The following is a 15,026-nucleotide window of genomic DNA, read 5'->3' on the forward strand; positions in this document are numbered from 1 at the left end:
CGTAATTGCAAACTGGGTTTATTTATTTATAGAAAATGGAATGCCTCGTAAAAGAAACATTTTTCTTTTAATGAGGGGGGGAGAGGAGGGCAGGTTTGCATGTGCGCGCGGGGTGGGGTGGGGGGTCACATACAGAGAAATACACGTTACCCAAAAACCCGAATGGCTTTTGTTTCTTTCACATATCGAGCTATAGCAGTCAGTGGTACACTGGGTCACAGTCAGTGGTACACTGGGTGGGGGGGGGGAGTAGCAGTAGTGTGTGTGTGTTCCCCCCATCTGTTGCCATTTGTACAGTTAAAAAAAAACAACAACAACGCTGAAACATTCAATAGCGGCGGCTGAAGCGAGGGTCGCCAGGCCTGCTTCCTCTGTCTTGTCCCGAAAAGCCTTCTGCTTGCGACTCCCCGCTGGGTGATGCCTGGCCTGGCGGGCCGCTTGGCAAGAATCCTCCCCGCCTAAGGAAAGGGATCACAAACCAAAATAAAACAAAACAAAAAAGGGTTTGCATATTGCCTTGCGTCTCAGTTTGCCAGGACTCAAATCTGCAGCGGGGTCCTGAAGCTTTGGGGGTTGTGTGGCAAGGGGTCCATTTGAGCACCGGGTGCAGCAAAAGAGGCAAGGAAAACTCTTGCCCTCGTGAGCAAGGCTGGGTCAAACACTTAACAGCGTTAAGATGAATCTTCTGGATCAAGCCAATGGCCCATCTAGTCCAGCCTCCTGTTCTCGGAGGCTGACCAGATGCCCGTGGGAAACCCGCAAACAGGAATCGAGCCCTCTCTTCCCTGCTGCAGTTTCCCGCACATGGAAATCGGGTTTTTGACCTGCGCTTGTGCACAATATTTTTCTTTTCTTTAAAAAAAGGTGTGATAAGCCAAGGCGAATGTGAAATAGTTAAAACTGAACTTTTGAAAGAAAGAAAGAAAGAAAGAAAGAAAGAAAGAAAGAAAGAAAGAAAGAAAGAAAGAAACACACACACACACTGTGGAACTCGAAAGGAGCAACAGCAGCAATGGGGCTGTGGGGTTGTTTGGCCTTGCTGGAGGAGGAGGAGGAGGAGGAGGTTATGCAACAAGAATTGTCAACGAGATAATGCTCAGCCAGAACAGGAAATTAAATAGCAGTGGCATCTCTAGTGCCACCGGACCTCACAGGATGTGTGCGCAAGGCAGCAATTAGGTAAAGAAATGCAAAAAAAAAATAGTTCCTCTATTAGTGGAGCCGGGAGGTAGATTTGGAAAGAGTTGTTCTGAGGTCGGGGCGGGGAGGGGGGAGAGCAGTTGCATGCAACACAGAACAAGAAAAAAGACAAATGTGGTTGCTTTATTACTTATTTTAATGTTTTAAATTGTTTTTTTTTTAAAACTTGTTTTAACCAATCATTTTATTGATTTTTTTAAATAAAAAAAACTGATTTGAGGGTTTTTGTTTTACAATCAAGCTGTGTGTAAGTCTCTTGAGTCCCTGTCAGGGAAAAAGGCAGGGTATATATAAATATATAACAGTAATAACAACAACAACAACAACAATAATATTAGTTTTATGAAGTAAGTAATTCTGAAGGCAAGGCTGAAAGAGGCTTCTTACCCAGACATTCCGCCTCGATGAAAGATGTGGCCACGCCTCCCTCTGCCCCCACCTGGGAAAAAAAACCCCAAGAGGAAGTATAAGGGCAGAGCGCACTAAATACATCTGAGATGCTCTCAGCCTAGTTCATCATGTTTTTCTCCCTAGAACTACAGCAAAAAGGCACGAAAAAGGGGGGGGAGAGCTTTGGAAGCAGAGTGATTGTGAGCCTGCAAGGCTAAAGAGTCCTGGTGGTAGCCCTATCGAGTAGGGCAGTAAATGTTTCGATTTTACGGAGCAGGAACTGAGGCAGAGACAGCAGCTTGGCAAATTTCACAGGATTCCAAGTAACAACAAACATGCCCTGCTGCTCAGTGCCTCCCAACCTTTTGAAGCTCATGTGCCCCTTTAGCCAACATAAAAATCCCACGTCCCCCTTAAGCTCCTCTTAAGTATTTTATTTCGGTTTTCGAATGGATTGTAATTTTGTGACTTTTTATTTTTTATTACTTCTGCAGTACATGTTTTTGGAAACACTCTCCCCAATCTTCAGATATCCTCCCTGGTGGGAGAAACACTGCTCTAACGGATTTCTCTCTTCCACCCCTCCCTTGTCTATCTAACAGTACCCACCACGGGGCCTACTGAAGGACACAACCAACTTGGGTCCACTGATTTCTACGCGGCTACTTCTCAGTAGAGCTTAGCATCAGCATCCTGGGGGTGGGTGGGGGGAGGGAGGGGAGAACCCAGCAGCTAAACAGTAAGAGAGTTACCTCGCCACCGGTCATGATCCCGCCCCATCGCACCCCCATTGTTGCTCTGCCAGGAGCGATCTTCGAATTTTCTACCATGATCCCCCCAGTCACGCCCATCTCTGAAAAAAAAGAAGTGCGAGGTTTATTTTATTTTAAAGACAGCGTTTTTTTATCTTCCTGCAGAAGAAAATGCTTGAATCCCTTCAAAACACACACAAATATTTTGAATTCTCAACTTTGATAGTATTTTTTATTATTATTATTATTATTATTATTATTATTATTATTATTTATACCCCACCCATCTGGCTGGGTTTCCCCAGCCTCTCTGGACAGCTTCCAAAAGAATGTTAAAATACAGTAATCTATTAAACATTAAAAGCTGTATTTCCTGAAAGTTTCTCTCTCTCTCTCTGGGCCATGATAGAAAAATGGAAGCCTCTATGCTTGGGGTGCTTTTTTTTGGAAGTACTATAGCTGGCAGCAGTTGGAAACGGAATGGAGGGACTAGGCAGACCCTCACTCCATCAAGACAGAGGTGACTGGAGTCTGGTCTGTGGGTCCTCCTAGGCTGCCCACAAAAGGTCTCTCTGAGTATCCCATCCAAAATGAGAGGCCCTTTTGCAATTCCTGCTCAGTTCCTGTTTGCACTGGCTCGGACTCTCCTATATCAAACACACACATTGAAACATGCCCACATCTCACTGCATGCCAGGATTGGGTGCCCCTTCTCCCATCTGTTCCGAACAATGGAGAGAAGAAAACAGCTTCTCTATGTGAATTAGCTAGTGGCCGATGCAGGGGCCTCCATGCCCCCATTTAACAGGACAGCTGATGGGGCAAGGGCAGCGATTATTTCCCCCCCAGCCAGAACTCAGTTCTAGAGTAGTGGTTCCCAACCTTTTTTTGGTCATGCCTCACCTAAGCCTCTCTAAAATCCTGATGCACGCCCCCCCCCCCCCGAGTGACATATAATTCTTGTCGTTCAAAAAGTGAACTATTCATGTGGAGGAAACCCAAAAGGCCATTAACTGTTAATAACTGATTCTCAAATTGCCCCCCATAAAAATCTAAATTGCCTCCATGGGACGTATGCCCCACATTGGGAATCACGGGTCTAGACCCTTCCAAATCTGCAATTCTATGACTATTCTTCCCCACTGAAAACACACTCCTTTCTTCAACTGTGAGCCTCTTGGGAGACAGAACTATTAAGAAAAAAGTTAAGCTGCTCCATATATGCAAGAACACCAAGACTGAAGCACTGGTGTGGTGGCTGCTCCACCACCACCTGAGTACACTCACCGGGAATGTGGGGTTATCCCCCGTCCCTCGCTCAAGCGCCTGTCAGACCCATAGCTGCTCCAGCCATCCCGTGAGTGGCGATCTGGTCCCCCATGGCGGTCGTCTGTGTGATGCTGCAGGAGCAGAGACAGGAAATGATGTCATGCACTTGAAAAAAGCAAGCAGCATTTAGTCCTAAGTGGTTTTGCACTACCAGGCCCACAACCAGAGCATCTCACCTGTCCGTCTCGGTCTCCCATTATTCCTCGTGACCCTTCTCTCCTGGAAAGAACAATATAATCGACATCAGGCTCTTGCGCTAAACTGTTACCTGATATGCACAAAGGTTAAAGGAGCACCGGCAACCTGTTTCTCTTGGATAGAGGAAGAAATTCATGCTACGCTCGCTGAACTGCAACGTTTGCTTAAGGAGGGAATCCATATTTATCCTAGGGTGCAGAAACTGTAGCCCCCCCCTAAAAAAGCTGACTTGAACTCCTTTCAGCCCCAAAAGTCATGGTCAGGGATTATAAGAATTGTAGCCTAGCAACACCTGAAGAGTCCTCCTCCCAGATTTATATACTGCTTTTTAAATCCAACGCTGATTCCCAAAGCAGCTTACTGTTACAATACACAGAAAGCTGCAAGGAGGTGTGTAGATTCTGCAGCAGGTGGTGAAAAGGCTCTCCCCTCCAGGAGTTACATGTAGACTCGAGGGCTGACTGATATGGCATCTCAGTGTAGGTTTGTTAGAGCCACGCAGTCTGCAAAGTAGCAGGCCCCCACCCCCCTTCCCCACAGAGGGCATTTTGCTAGTGAACACTGGCTCATTTTGGAGGTGCCCAAATAAACCCCACACCTTTTAACTAGGATGCCCTAGGTAGGAATGACACTGTATTCTTCACCTCTCCCCCACCCCAGACAATCCTTCCCAGAAATTCCTGCCTGGGTAAGACACAATTCAGAAAACGAGCTGTGTAACCTGCTTAGGGAATTTTGGTTGCAGAAGGCAATAATATAAATTATTATAAATAAGCACCTCCCCCCCCAAGCAGGAGGCAAAGCTCATCACTCTGCTGGCTCACCTGTCCAGGGAATGGTCTTGGTACCGCCCACGATCCCTGTGATCAAAGTCATGGAACCGGTCCTGGCGACTGAAATCCGAGCGATGGCGGTCATCCAACGCCATTCGCTTTGCCTCTGGCCAATATGGATCGTCTCTCCTGCAGGGGGGAAGGAAGGAGGTAGAGGAAGAGGTCAAGACAAGGAGATTTCTAGCCACTCTGTTTTCTTGATATATCAACATGACAAAAGAAGATTGAAGGAAATAAAGACATCCCATGGACAATAAAATGGCTTTGATAAAGAACAGGGTTAGGGTATGTTTAGCCTGGAGTATATCACTCAAAAAGCTTAATTCACTTAACTGAATGCTTTAATTTGGGGACACCTAATGTGGCCCCCCTTAAGATGCTGTCTCAACTTCCATTAACCCCACCCAGCATGGCTGACATGCAGGGATGATGGGAGATGTAGTCCAACAGCACCTGGAGGTCACTGCACACTGGCTACTCCCTGCTTTAATCTAAATTAAGCCCCCAAGTATTCACCTCCCAACCCTTTGTTATTTGTTTAATCAGGCTATGCAATGGTTGTTACAATTTGATGATAGAAGACCCTGCCGTGGCAAAGAGACAGCTTCGCAGGGAAAAAAAGGTTTCCCTCGATGTCAGACCTTTGTTGGCATGAGATAGCAAAGATGAACCGATAGTCTGATCAGTTATAAGACTGTTTCCTAGGTTTCCCATTGGAGCAGTGCAAACTGCGTGGAATGTCCTGACTCGCTAGGATAGATGAAGAGACCGATACAGCTCTTCAAACCCCTGCAGACCCCTAGTATATGCATTGATAAGAAAGCCTACTTACGGTGTTTTGTTTTTTAAAAAAGCAACTCTAAAAAGAGCATGAAAGGATATAGCTTGCCGTGCTAAAGGCACCACGCTGAATCCAACTCTAAATGTTGTTGGGACGCCTCGACCCCCCCAGAAACTCCAGGTGGAGAGTCCTGGAGCCATGGATCCGGCGGGTCCCCCCAGGGGCGCCTCCCTTGCTCTCCGGTGAGCCCTAGTAAGGGCAGCCGTGACGGGAGAGGTTGAAGGCGTGGGGGCTGTGGATTTACCGCTAGCCTCGCAGCGGGAAGTAGCGGCGCCGGCAGGGGAGAGCGTCTAATTCTTTCGAGATCTGGCTAATTTGGGTTTTGTAAGTACTGACTTTGATAAAAGAACAAAAAAAGAAAATTGAGTTAAATCTGGAAGTTTTGGGAACTCTAAAAACAGAAGTCGGTTCCCTGAACGCAATTTTATAGACTTTGTAACAAGGAAATTTCTGAAGCTTTTAAGATACTATTGCCCTCTCTTTGAGATAACATTTGGACTGCATAAGCTTTACTGACTTTATGGACCGTGAGGATGCCTAAAAGGAAATGGACTAAGGACTTTAAAATAAAAGTTTTGGAACTTTTGTGTAAGTTAACAGAAGGAGTTAACCAGCTAAATCAGCTAACGGGGACAGTGGTTGCTGCGGACTTAGCTGTGCAGGAAAATGGATTTAAAACTTTTTGTGAAAGCTATGAGGACAAATACAATGAAGAGAAAATCCAAGGAAAAAAACGGTGGACTCAACCCGTCGGGGAAAGTTAGAAAAATCAGGAGGCTAAAAACAACAAGAAGAAAAAATGGGAAAACTGCAGGAAATAAGAGTGTTCGGCGGAAGACGGTACAGACTTCGGTTGTTGTAAAACTTTCAAGGACATATGAGATAAGAATGGAGTACAAGCCAGTTTCCCAGGACTGTGGAATTTTGGGATTTGAAAGGGTGGGGGTGGGTTGAAAAACTATGATTTTTATGGAAGTTCTCTCTTGATACTATGGTTAGACATATGGTTTGGTAATGGACAATGGTTAACGGTTTTAAAATGAATGGGGAGAGAAAGGGGGGGAAGTGCCTAATGTAAAATTAATCTTAATTATGTTGTTGCAATAGATTGGGGATTAGACAATGAAAGCTTAGAAATACAGTGAGTGCGGAGGATAATTAAAAATGAGGAATTAAATTTGTAAGTTGGAAAAATATTTGATAAGAAATACTGAAAATGTAAGGAGGAGAGGAAATAGTATGGGGATTAATTGGCAATAACTGTAAATTAGGTTTTATTTGGGAGTCAACGGGGGGGAATCGGGGAAGTCCTCGAGTATTAAGATGGTAGGTGTAATGTAAGTGATTAAATTGGCAAAGTATTATTGTTTACCCCAGTGAGAGGGGGGTTTATTTGGCATGCTCCTCTTGGTGAGAGAAAGGGGGCGTTAGAAAAATTTAATCATGTTACAAGAAATGGCTGCATTGGAAGGGAGCCTTGGCATGGAACTGAAGGGGATGATTGAAGAACAGGATGGAATGGTCTGGCGACTCTGGAAAAATGAAACGTCCTTCGGGGGTGGCAGACCCAGGACGAGGAGAATTGTTATATCTAACTCTCGAGGTGAGAGCCCGGGAGCGTCGGTGAAAAAATTGTGTCTACAAATAAAAGAGGAATGGTATGGTGAACCGGAGAAGCTGGAAGAAGAGGATTTGCGTACCCTGAAGCTCTATGCAAGGACTGTTTTGGTTTTTGTCTGGATCTGTGGACTTGTAAGGAAAAATGACACTTCGAGGAGCGGCTCTGGAGTAAGACGACTAAAGAAAATGGACAGAAGGGGGATAGGGTGAACTGTATTAACGGTAAAAAGAAAAAATGATAAACTATGGTAACCTGAAACCGGCGTGTCAAGATTTTAAGTTTTTGGACTAAGAAAAGAGATATTTAAATTTTTGTTATTAACAGCAGTTATAGAGAAAGAGGATATTTGCTGTGATTTATATTGAGAATAATGTATTAAGAACTAGAATTGTGTGTGGAATTAATATGAAGTCATAATATGATTAAATTTTTGTTAAGTTAGTTTTGTTAAATTTTTGCATGTTATAAAACAAGATTAGGTGTTAATTTTTTATATGATGTTATTAAAGTAATATTTGGTATTAGAAACGAAGGTGAAAGGCAGGGGAAGTCTGTGCCAAGATTCAATCAAGATCTTTTTTTGATGATATAAGAATAATAATTATTGGTGTATATGTATTTGTCTATTTTCAGTTAGGTGTTGGGTTAATGTGGGTGTTTTGTTTGTTGTAAAAATCAATAAATTCTTATTAAAAAAAAAGAAAAATTTAATCATGTGTTGTTATTTGGTTATAATCCGAAAAATTCTAATAAATATTATTTAAAAAAACAACAACTAAATGTTGTTGGGACTATGACAAGTTCCCCCACACCTCCCACTACAACCACAGGGATTTCCTGAAGTCCGCTGATGGGGGGAGAGACGAGTTTTACCTCCCGTCCAAGTCATACGGCCTCCTCAGGGCCACCCGCCTCTCCTGCTCGTAGCGCAGCTGGTCGTGCTGCCGGCGCAGCTCCTCCCTCTCGCGCTGGATGCGCTCCTGCTCCCGCCTCCTCTCGTGCTCAATGTGCATCCGCTCTCTTTCCAGGCGTTCCCTCTCCATCCGCTCCCTCTCCAGGCGCGAACGCTCAAACTCCAGCTTCTCCCGGGTGATCTCCAGCCTCTCGCGCTCCTCCTGCTCCCAGATGGAGTGCAAGCGCTGCTTCTGCCGGTCACGGCTCCTGGTTTAAAAGGAGGCAGGTGAAATTTTATGAAGGCCCCCCCCCCCACAGATGGAGGTCTTAGCACCCGTGTAAAGGTTTAAGGCCAAGAGGGGAAGTCTGTCGGAAGCGGGGCAGCTTCTGAGGGTGTGTCTTGTTTCCTCTCCTCTCTCCACAGGTAAAAACACCTTGGCTCACCAGCCCTTTGGCTCTTACCCTGTGGTTTGCAGCCTTCAAGCAGAGACCATCAGCCCAGTGAAGGCTGGGGGTTCTAGCAAAGGTGGAATCAGCAGAATGCTGACATTGGCAGGGTGAGGAGTTGGAAACGCAGGGGCCTAAGGCTGCTATTTATTTTGCATCACTCCTGTTAGCACTGAGCAGCCAGTTGACTGGGACTATCTAGAGCAGGGGCCGGCAAACTTTTTCAGCAGGGGGCTGGTCCATTGTCCCTCAAACCTTGTGGGGGGGGGGCGGAGTATATTTTTTTAAAAAAATGAACGAGTTCCTATGCCCCACAAATAACCCAGAGATGCATTTTAAATAAAAGCACACATTCTACTCATGTAAAAACACCAGGGAGGCCCCACAAATAACCCAGAGACGCATTTTAAATAAAAGCACACATTCTACTAAGAGCTCAGGCTTGAAAAGATACTCAGTCCACAGGCAGCATGGGATCACCTCCGTGGAACAGAAGCTCCCAGCATCGTGGGAACGAAGGTAACATTGGGGACATCAAGGCCAGAAGGCAAGGGTGTTGTTATTTATTGTATTACTGTGTTTGACAAAAGGTGGGTTTGATTTGTTTTACATCTGAATATAGTATAAGTTTGGTTAACAAAGCAATATTCTGATATTTTGATTACAGTATTCTGCTATTTTGTATTGGCGGAGCTGCTTTCTTTCTGCTGTTAGCTGCTTTGGGCTTCCTTTGGGAACAAAACAGCTGTACCTTTAAATGGATGCTTATTCAACTGCTCCATCTGTTTGTTCTTCTGTACTGCTGTGGTTTCAGCTGAACAGCTACATTATTTTGATGGAAGAAGAACAACCCACTTCGATTTATTTTTAACCACATATATATAGAAAAGGGGGGGGGGGGAGAGAAGAGTTCCTATGTGTCTTGTAGCAAACTGTTCCAAAATGAAAAAAAAAAAATAATAAAAAAAATCCTCCCAGTAGCACCTTAGAGACCAACTAAGTTTGTTCTTGGTATGAGCTTTCGTGTGCATGCACACTTCTTCAGATACACTGAAACAGAAGTCACCAGAGCCTTATATATAGTGAGAGAGTGGGGAGGGGTATTACTCAGTGGTGGGAGATGGGGGATTGGCTGATAGGTGTGGAAAACCTGTTGACGACTGTTAACGACTGCAATTGGTCTTACAGGAAAAGGCAATGGCTAAAGATAGCTTTGTCATGTATAATGAGATAAGAATCCAATGTCTTTGTTCAGACCAGGTCTCTCCATGGTTTTAAGTATGGTAATGAGTTGCAATTCAGCAACTTCTCTTTCCAGTCTATTTCTGAAATTCCTTTGTAGTAAGACAGCTACTTTGAGATCTTGTATAGAATGTCCTGGGAGATTGAAGTGTTCTCCTACTGGTAATACCAAACATCTTTCATTCTCTCTAGCCCCCACTGAAGATGATTTCCTACTACCTGTATGTTCATTTCACATGAAAGAGAACTCACATGAGTTTTGAGTCTTTATGGTCCGAGGAAGACATATTTTCTTAACCGAGAGCTTAACTGTACACCACCACAACAAAAAGCAGGCGTTGGACAAACAGCAGAAGTGATTTGAGCCCCTTTCCATCTTCAGGCAGAAGCAGCAACAAAAAATTTGCACAAACCAAGCTTGCACAAAGTTCTTAACATCAGACCAAATGATTTGCTTATTTCTCGATGCACAGATTATGTGATTCAATAGGCAGAGCACATAAAGGATCTATTTTCAAACCTGCTGGGATTGTGGCTTCCCAAGTTTCAGAAAATGAGAGGCTTTGACTATAACAAGAGTCTAATCGTTGACAGTCCAAGGAGAAGGGGTGTGTCTTCAATATCTGCCTAAATCTGTAAAGGTAAAGAGACTTACCATGCTGTTTCCTTCTTTCCAGCAAGTGGGAGTGCAGGTAGTAAAAGGATTAAATTCTGCTTCCATCAAAAAGCAGAGCCAGCAACTTTTACATCCCAAACCAGGAGTGAAACTTCTGTTTCAGGATGTGGAGGTGGGTGCAGGACTTTACAAAAGTCCTCACAAAACCATTAACAATTAAAGGACTCCCAGGTGACCCTTAAAAAAAAGGTGTTGTATGTGGCAAAAACAAAACCCCTCCACACTCACATGAACGCCTACATACCGTGTTTCTCATAAAATAAGACGTGCCTATAAAATAAGCCATGGCAGGATTTTGTATTGACTGAGCTGAACGATGGGTCTGCAAACAGAACTGCCACCACGAAATCAGCACAAACCCTTGTCAAACTAAAGATGGGCAGGGGGCATAGGAGCCAACACCTAGGAGCCGAGGTCCCTCCACCCCCTCAATAAAATATTTGAGGCTGAAGTTCATGGGCATTGCCATTCAATGGTGTGTGTTTGTTGCGTCTTGTGATCAATTGTGCAGGGCGGGATTAACCCCCCCCCCCAATATTTTATTCAAGTTGACACCTGGTGGGGGAAGAGAAAATAATGTTTCAAGCCGCTTCTTCAGAGCATCGTTTATTATTTAATTTATATGCCGCTTGATATATTTAAAACGTGGTGTGCAAAGAACTGAAGCTACAACAGACCACTTAAAAGTATTACAAAAATACAATTACATATAAAAATGTCACATTAATACAAAGTTACTAATATAGATAAGAATCCGAAGAACCACCAGGTTTTTCAAGCTCCAGAAGGAAGTCTTTTGTCTTCATGTCGAACTGCATGAAAGATTGTTGCCAGTGAGTGACCGAGTTACCTCTTCTTTCTTCCTGCTTGGTAAGTTCTCAAAGGCTGCAATCCTAGACTCACTTACTTGGGATTGATTTCAACAGTACTGTACTTTTGAGTAGACATGATTAGAATTGCACTGTAACAGTTCAGGGGTGGCGTTCCAAGGGTTTCCGAGCTGGGGTGGGGAAAATCTTTAAACTAAAATTGAGTTTCAGCTGGGGAATTAGTGGACAGCCGAAACATAAATAAAGGAGACCCTTCTCGCCAAGAAATGATTTATTATGTGTGTGGAAGTCCTCCTTGCTTCCTCAGGGCACTCTGGAATCGAACCAAATCGTGAGCCTGGTGCATGAGGTTTGCAGGCTTTGGACACAGTTGAGGGGGATTTTGAGACAGAAAGAGCCCTTTTGACGCAGTTCTAGACATTGGGGTCTGTAGATGGAGAAGAGCTGTTGCAAACCATGAACCTGAGACGCTGTAGACATGGGAGTGTAACCTTGGTGGTGCCTCTGGCTGAATATGATCTGATGAGAACCCGGAAGCTGATTTATACCAGGCCAGTCTATTTGCCCATCTGGTCCATTATCTGACAGTGGCTCTGCAAAGTCCCATCACCAAGCCTTTAATGAATTCTGCACTGTTCATTCTTCTTGTCCCCAGGATCCAGAGATTAACATGCAGCTTCTGGAGCACCAGCAAAGATGACATACCTTGACTTTGTGGAGGAGCAAACAGGCAAGGCTGCAGCACCTAGGATGCCTCCAAGGGAGCATCTTGCTCTGAGCTGAGCCCTTTTGGACTCTGCCTCCAGTCTACTCCCTTTCGGAGTACAGTCATACCTCAGGTTGAGCTCACTGTGGGTTGCGCGTTTTCAGGTTACGGACGCGCCAAACCCGGAAGTACTGGAACGGGTTACATTCGGGTTTCGGTACTTGCGCATGCGCAGAAGCGCTAATTCGCGCTTAAGCGCCAAACCACATAACGCGCGTGCGTAGACATAGTGCTGCGGGTTGCGAACGTGCCTCCCGCATGGATCATGTTCGCAACCCGAGGTTCCACTGTACTCAAAACGGCCAATTCTTTGCCTTTGGGCACTTCTCCTGCATTTCATTGCTCCCTGTCCTACCAGACTTGCAATGTTATCATGGGAGGCACTGCTTCTCCAGCCCAGGGAAGGCACCTGGTGAGGGATCTTGGCTCTGCTTCTTCAGGTCTTGCTCCTGAAGAGAGACAGTGTGGTGTAGTGGTTAAGAGCGGTAGTCTCGTAATCTGGTGAACCGGGTTCGCTTCCCCGCTCCTCCACATGCAGCTGCTGGGTGACCTTGGGCTAGTCACACTTCTCTGAAGTCTCTCAGCCTTACTCACCTCACAGAGTGTTTGTTGTGGGGGAGGAAGGGAAAGGAGAATGTAAGCCACTTTGAGACTCCTTCGGGTAGTGAATTAGCGGGATATCAAATCCAAACTCTTCTTCTCCTCAATCAGTGGGCCTGGCAGCTTCAGGTTTAGTAGTGCCCAGGCTATGAGCCAGAAACCTGGCCTGGCTCTTTTGCTAGTACAGGTGTCTCTCCAGTTACACGCGTTCGACTTGCGTGCAACTGTGTGCACATGCAGCGTTGGAAAATAATACATAGTGAAAAACAAATCCCATGAGCTTTTACGCTGACCTTTGAGACCTGTGGACAGTTGGGAGTTTGAGAAAGGGGGTTTGGAAGGAACAACTGTGGTGGAGTTTCGTGTTTTTTTGTTTTTGGATTTCCAGAGGTTTATAGGGTGCTTACAGGATTTTCAGACAGTGTTCTCCATTACACAAGTTTTCACGTATATACGCAGCACCCAAGAAGGTCATTTGCAGTACTGTAGTTTCCGACTCTGTGTCCTTGTCACTGCTGAATTCTGGAGTCATTTGCCCCTTACAACTGGAGGGAATGGTGCTGGAACTGTGCATTTGGAATTCCGGCTTCCCCAAGCCAACACGGATCAATTCCCTTTTCCTGGATTCTCGAGCGATATTTTAGAAACAAGGCACCTGGCTATCTTCTGGGAAATACTCTGGGGGGAATCGCTAGGACTGGGTGTCCCAAGAGTCAGGAGGGCCTCAGACATCTTGAGGAGAGGTGGGACCTGCATCTAAGACGCTGGTTGTTCTTAGTTCCAGAAAACTCTCTCCCTGAGCAATCTGTCACAGGGCTGCCATGGTGACACACTGCTGTCCTTTCTCCAGGCCTGTGGCCAAAAGGATCCAGATTTGGCAGAAAAGTGTCGGAATTCCCAAGGTTTATTCCTTTTCTCTGCTGTGAAGAGAGCTAGATGATCGTGAGCAGAACAGCAGAGATCATCAGGCTGTTGCTAGGTAGGAATGGATCTGTTGTCCGTGCCAACCAAGAGGCTCCGCCAGCATCAAGAGAAGTCTTTCTTTACCTATGCAGGAGCGAGACAGGAAACACACGCACAGGTTGCGGTCCAGGCTAGAGCTCAAGGGCAGAACCACCTTGTTCTACATTTGAAGGCAGAGTGGACACGATGTCAAGTATGTGAAGTTAACCGTTTTATTCCATGCTCTGAAGGTGGTGAGGAAACATCTACTGCTACGGAGGCCGCCTCTGGCTTTCTAGGCTCCTGCCACAGGCACCACCAGAGCCAAGGTTTAAAAATAAGATGCAGGCTACTTCAGACCTGGAGTAGGAAGAGTTAGGTGTTAACAGATGAGCCATTAGGGGTGAGGCTCAAGCAAGCAGAGGGCCTCTAGGAGAGCCAGTGTGGTGTAGTGGTTAAGAGCGGTGGACTCGTAATCTGGGGAACCGGGTACACGTCCCCGCTCCTCCACATGCAGCTGCTGGGTGACCTTGGGCTAGTCACACTTCTCTGAAGTCTCTCAGCCCCACTCACCTCACAGAGTGTTTGTTGTGGGGGAGGAAGGGAAAGGAGAATGTTAGCCGCTTGGAGACTCCTTCGGGTAGTGATAAAGCGGGATATCAAATCCAAACTCATCTTCTCTTCTTCAAATCTGTCTCCACGAGTAGCACTGCTTGCCTGCCTGCCCCGACTGCCAATCTAGCAGGCCAAAAAAAAGTGATGGATTGTGGCTGTGTGGTTCTGCAGGCAGAGTAGTTTGGGGTCTTGTCCCCTAGGTCCATCCATAGTAGTTCACCAGCAAAACTAGCTGCTGAACTGGGGTGTGTGCACGCCCTATTTGTTCACTATGTTAGCCTGTGAGGTGCTGACCCAAGTACAGAACTATATATCACACGCTTACCATTTCGGGGGAAATGAAGGATGAAGGGAAGGGTGGTGGTGGAGAAAATATGTTTGAGAAGCAAATTTTGTTTTGCCAAAACAGGATCTTACCGGTGTGGCTCTTCGCTCTGCCGTTTCTGGTCTCTGCCTTTGCTGAAGGGCCTCTCTCTGCTTTTTTCTCTACTCTCCGATTTGCGATCCTGGCTCTTGACACTCTAAATGAAAACACCCAAATTGTAAAAAAAAAAAAAAAGTTAACAGAAAAGTATGATTTTAGGGGAATTTCACTCTGGGGGGGAAAACAAACCCCAGTATGTTCCTTCAATTCGCAAACTGCCCAACCGAATCAGATATATGATGCCTTTACAGCTGCAAGAGAAGCTCTTCCCTGATCTGAATTCCTGATATCCATTTTTGAGAAAACCGGTAGCTGTGGCCCAAATCTGTTCTTGCTGAATTTCAGAATGCCGGTGAGATCATCAATTTCCTAAATGTCTAATTTACGGAAACATTTCCCAGCATTATAAGCACCCAAGTAGTCCTC

At 45.4% G+C, this 15,026-nt stretch overlaps 1 protein-coding gene across 1 annotated transcript in view; it reads right to left on the reverse strand.

The window, feature by feature from the left end:
• Positions 1 to 264: 264 nt before the first annotated feature.
• LOC117039392 (scaffold attachment factor B1-like) overlaps positions 265 to 15,026 on the reverse strand; it is a 34,210-nt gene continuing 19,448 nt past the window's right edge. Inside the window, exons 14-21 of the mRNA XM_033136482.1 lie at positions 14,594 to 14,697; positions 8,038 to 8,325; positions 4,694 to 4,831; positions 3,848 to 3,890; positions 3,630 to 3,742; positions 2,343 to 2,443; positions 1,588 to 1,639; positions 265 to 458 (exon numbers count right to left, since the gene is read on the reverse strand). Coding sequence (XP_032992373.1) covers positions 329 to 458; positions 1,588 to 1,639; positions 2,343 to 2,443; positions 3,630 to 3,742; positions 3,848 to 3,890; positions 4,694 to 4,831; positions 8,038 to 8,325; positions 14,594 to 14,697 — 969 coding nt within the window. The 3' untranslated portion in view covers positions 265 to 328. The remainder of the gene's footprint in view (positions 459 to 1,587; positions 1,640 to 2,342; positions 2,444 to 3,629; positions 3,743 to 3,847; positions 3,891 to 4,693; positions 4,832 to 8,037; positions 8,326 to 14,593; positions 14,698 to 15,026) is intronic.

The sequence above is a fragment of the Lacerta agilis genome, chromosome 18, assembly GCF_009819535.1.
Source record: "Lacerta agilis isolate rLacAgi1 chromosome 18, rLacAgi1.pri, whole genome shotgun sequence".
In the NCBI taxonomy this organism is placed as follows: Eukaryota; Metazoa; Chordata; class Lepidosauria; order Squamata; family Lacertidae; genus Lacerta; species Lacerta agilis.